General features: G+C 63.4%; 1 protein-coding gene across 1 annotated transcript in view; it reads left to right on the top strand.

Annotated features, from left to right (window-relative positions):
• Niban3 (niban apoptosis regulator 3) overlaps positions 1-3728 on the top strand; it is a 9002-nt gene extending 5274 nt beyond the window's left edge. The window contains 7 exon segments of the mRNA XM_033759365.1: positions 779-890; positions 989-1179; positions 1411-1569; positions 2100-2216; positions 2282-2389; positions 2813-2924; positions 3071-3728. Coding sequence (XP_033615256.1) covers positions 779-890; positions 989-1179; positions 1411-1569; positions 2100-2216; positions 2282-2389; positions 2813-2924; positions 3071-3333 — 1062 coding nt within the window. The 3' untranslated portion in view covers positions 3334-3728.
• The last annotated feature ends 428 nt before the right edge of the window (positions 3729-4156 follow it).

The raw sequence follows: 4156 nt of genomic DNA, 5'->3' as shown, positions 1-4156 counted from the left end.
GGCTGGGAGCCTGGAACCAAGGTAAAGGAGAGGTGTGAGGTAGGAAAGGGGAGGGTCCAGGGTTGGGCGTGGCCAGGTGGGGCTGAGGGTGGGACCAGGTAGAGGGGTGCGGCCCGGTCTGGAATGTGCATGTTTGGGTGGAGCGTGGCCAATACTGGGGGCGGAGGACTTGGGTGGGTGGGGTCGGCTATAAGTATCGATGGGGGGCGTGTCGGGTAGGACGTGAGCGCAGCTAAAAATTTGGAAGGAAGCCAGATGACGTAGGGGGCGGGGCCTTGAGGCTACAGGTCAGTATTATGGAAGGGTCCCTGGAGGTTAAAACGTGTGGGGCCACAGGGGAGCCCTAAATGGTGCATGGGGCGGATCCTGGTGGAAGGGCCGGGTGTCGTGATAGGCGGTGTGGCCCCACTTGACAGGGCTCGGCCATCTAAGAGGGCGTGCTCGGGATGGTGGGCGTGGTCTCTACCCGGAGTGGTTGGGTCAGAGTGGGGGAGGCGTGGTTTGGCGGGGGCGGGGCCAGGGGATTGGAAAGAAGCCAGGGTGGTAGTAGGCGGGGCCTGGGCTCCAATACGCTTGAGTGGGCAGTGTAGGAGGCGAAGGGTGGGGCCTAGAGAGTGAGTGGGCGTGGCCTGGCGGCTCCCAGGGCGATGCAGGTAGAGAGGCGAAGGGTGGGGCCTAGAGAGTGAGTGGGCGTGGCCTGGCGGCTCCCAGGGCGATGCAGGTAGGGTGGACCGAGGGAGCTGGGCCGAGGAGGGTGGCTCAGGGAGGGAAAAGATAGTGGTGCGAGCCGGGCGGAGGTCAGGCCGGACTTAACGGCGCCACTCCAGCCCACAATCAAACGCGGTTCGAATCTGACCCTGCATCCTGGCCTGTCTGGCCGATTGTCCCAGGTGAGCTGTTTCTCACCTGTGCAGTGGGGGTCAGGGGTGCTGGGCTCGCCCTCCGCCTCTCGCTGAGTGGGGACTCAGCAGGTTATCTCTACCTGCAGCTGACGTCCAGGCCTGGCTGGAGGCCTGCCTGCAACAGAGCGTGGACCTGCAGCTTCCCCAGCTCGCGCGGACGCTGCTGAGCACCGTAGAGGGCACGCTGGGCACCGTGCAGACGCTTCTGGCTCGGGGCGTGGAGCATCTGAGGAGCCACCTGCGAGGGAACCAGATGGGCGCGCGGCTGCGAAGAGCGGTCAGTGGGCGGAGCCCGGTAGTGGGCGGGGCTGGAGCCATTGTGGTGGCACAAGCCTGCATCGCGGCACTCTGGACTGGGATGTAGTTCGGTGTGCAGGCTCTGGGTTCGATCCCCAGTTCTGTCCGAAAGAAGAGTGGAGTTTAAGCAGTCAGCCTTGGCGCTCTCCGTCTCCTCCCGCTGCCCTGTGCCCAAGGCTGGCTGACGGTGGCTTCCCGGTGGCGCGGCCAGGTGCACTCGCTGGGGGAGCTGCCCTGGGACCCTGAGCTCATGCACCTCTGCTACCGTGAGGCCGAGCGCGGCCGGAGACACCTGGGGCAGCTGGCAGCTCCGTTTGGCTTCCTAGGGACACAGAACCTAGTGTTTGGGGCGCAGGACCTTGCCCAGCAGGTGAGAATGGGTGGTAGGGACATAGCCCCGTGGGGGCCACATGCAGGACCCCTGGGGACCCCGGGGTGACCGCACCTGGTTTCCGGTGGACAGGGCGAGTGATCCGGCATGCGTGGCATTGAAGATGCTGTAGGCCCCGCAGGAGCCTGGTCCATCCCAGGGAGAAGGGACCCCCAGCTGGGACCGGGGAGAGAATGGGCGGAGCTGGCCCTGAGGAAAGTCCTGGGCGCTTGGGCTCAGGGTGGAGGAGGCAGAGAGAGGCCTGAGCCAGGCTGGGGCTCGGAGGAGAAACAAGAAGTGTCCTGAAGGCCACAGTTGTGGCAGCTGCTGATGGACGTGGCCCGTGAAGGAGACAGGGACAGATTGCTGCCAGGCACAGCTGTTTAGTGCAGACACTGCCCAAGCGTGCCAGCTGTGGAGGCCACATCTGGGCAGTACTGTGCTCCTCGGTCCTGGTGCCCTAGCCCCGGGGGAGGTGAGGGAGCTAGGCCGCTGGGGCACCGTATGGTCACTTCAGTGCCTTCCCACAGCTCATGGCCGACGCTGTGGCCACCTTCCTGCAGCTGGCCGACCAGGGCCTGACTGCCAGCCTGGACCGCAGCCAGGCAGCCCAGCAGCTGGAGAAAGTCCAGGAGCTCGTGTTGAAGGTGAGGCGGGGGTGGGCGCTCAGGGTCCTGGGGATGCAGTCGCTGGACAGCGCCGTGTCCCACAGAAGCTGTCCTCAGACCGTGCGGCGGCGCAGGGCGAGTTTGTGCGGTGCTGGCTACTTCGAATCCTCCTGCCCTTTGTGCTCCGCTGCCTGGAGCCCAGCAGCCAAGAGGTGAGAGGGGCCAGGAGGGAATTCCGGGGCGGGACACTGGCGGGAGGAATCCTGACAGCCCACATCCATCCGGAGTGCAGGACCCTTTGGGCAAAATCATCTGTTTTTTGTTTGGTTGGTTTTTTTTGACACCAGGTCTCTCTGTAGCCCAGGCCAGCATTTGACTTGCAGAGATCCTCTTGCCTCAGCCTCCCAAGAGCTGGGTGGCTCATGGGATCACCTCTTCAGGGTCCCACGTGTGGGGTGAGGTTTCCCTCACAGGAGCTGTGGGGGATGCAGCCCTCGCCTCTGGTTCCTCCGGTGTTCTGCTTGCAGTGCTAGGGAGTAGGGCTCACCCCAGCCAGTCAGGGTTGGCACAGCTGAAGCCACACCCAGGGCAGCCCAGGTCGAGCCTGTCCCCCTCCCACTCCCTGTGTGTTCCAGGAGCTGCCCGAGCCCCAGGAGGGCGACCTTGGCACAGGCAGCAAGGCTCTGAGCACCGCGGGCATCCTGGAGGACGTGGTCCGCGGGGCCCTGCTGCAGAGGATTGACCGAGGTGAGCCCGCTGCCCGAGAATGCCTGCCCCTCAACCAGGGTGAGGGCCAGGGACAGAGCCCCTCATGGGGCCATTGCAGGAGTCCTCAGGCTGAGCAAAGGCACAGTTTGAAAACCAGACACAGATTTTCACACTTGTTCATTCAGCGACTGCTCACCATGTCTCTCTGGCTGGCGTGGATTTGAGGTTCACCCCTCAGGATTTGAGGTTCACTCTTCAGGAGCTCCAGGGCTGGGAAGCATCTCTACAGATACGTCTCTTCTTCCCACTTCATCAGTTCATTCATGAGCCTGCGGCCACTGAGACTTGTGTGTCTGGGGGGTTAACAGCAGGCAGTGGTGGTTCAGGGATGTCACAGTGTCCACATGACTGGGGTGTGGGGCCTCGAGCCACAAGCAGAGGAGTTTGAACTTCAATGCATGGGCCATAGGGAGCCATAGAGGGTGAGAGAGTGAGAGCAGCCAAACTGGAAGCTATGGACGAGTCCAAGCCAGGTCCTGAGGACAAAGAACAGGCCCCCAGCAGGGGCAGCGGAGAGCCCAGCAGTGTGATCAGGGACAGACAGGAGGCTAAAAGGGCCAGGATTGGAAGGACAACAGGAGAGACACAGAATGCCAGAGAGTTGGGAGAACCTAGATGTGGTGGGGTACCCAGAGCCAGAGAACAAGTTTGAGGCCTTGTCTTTGGTCCCTGGGCAGCCAGACAAGGAGAACTGAATTCCTTTAGAGCAGCAGAAGTCTTAAATGCAAAAACGCTATTTGGGGCAGCAAAATTAAACCCAGAGGCAGGGGGTGGGGATGAGGGTCCTGGAGGTGGCCGGATCTGTCATCGAGTCGCGCTGTCTGTGGGCCGGCATGGGGCTGGGTGGAGGGCCTGGGTTTGGCTGGCTCTGCCTGCCCGGGCCCGGCGGCCCGGCTGTGATGTTGTCGGTGCCACCGCGGGATTTCGATTCCGATTCCGGCTGAGCTCTGCCACTGCCTGGCCTCCCCTTCCGGCAGGAGGTGTGGAGCCTGGGAGGTGCCCAGCGCTTCCTCTCTGGTTTCAGAGTTGCGGGAGGCCCCAGGTGTGAACACGTCCTGCGGCCCGGCCGGGCACTCGGAGCCCCTGGGAGCGGGGGCAGCAGGTGAGGACCAGGTTCTCCTGTGCTCGATGCCCGCAGGGAAGCGGCCTAGGAGCCGCGAGGCCCCAGATAAATGGGACAGAGTCAGGCAGGACCGAGCCAAGCGCCGTCG

This window comes from Fukomys damarensis, unplaced genomic scaffold (assembly GCF_012274545.1).
Source record: "Fukomys damarensis isolate Sample0158 unplaced genomic scaffold, DMR_v1.0_HiC HiC_scaffold_37, whole genome shotgun sequence".
Taxonomy (NCBI): Eukaryota; Metazoa; Chordata; class Mammalia; order Rodentia; family Bathyergidae; genus Fukomys; species Fukomys damarensis.
Note: the sequence above shows the minus strand (reverse complement) of the source record. Positions and strands in the feature narration are given on the sequence as shown.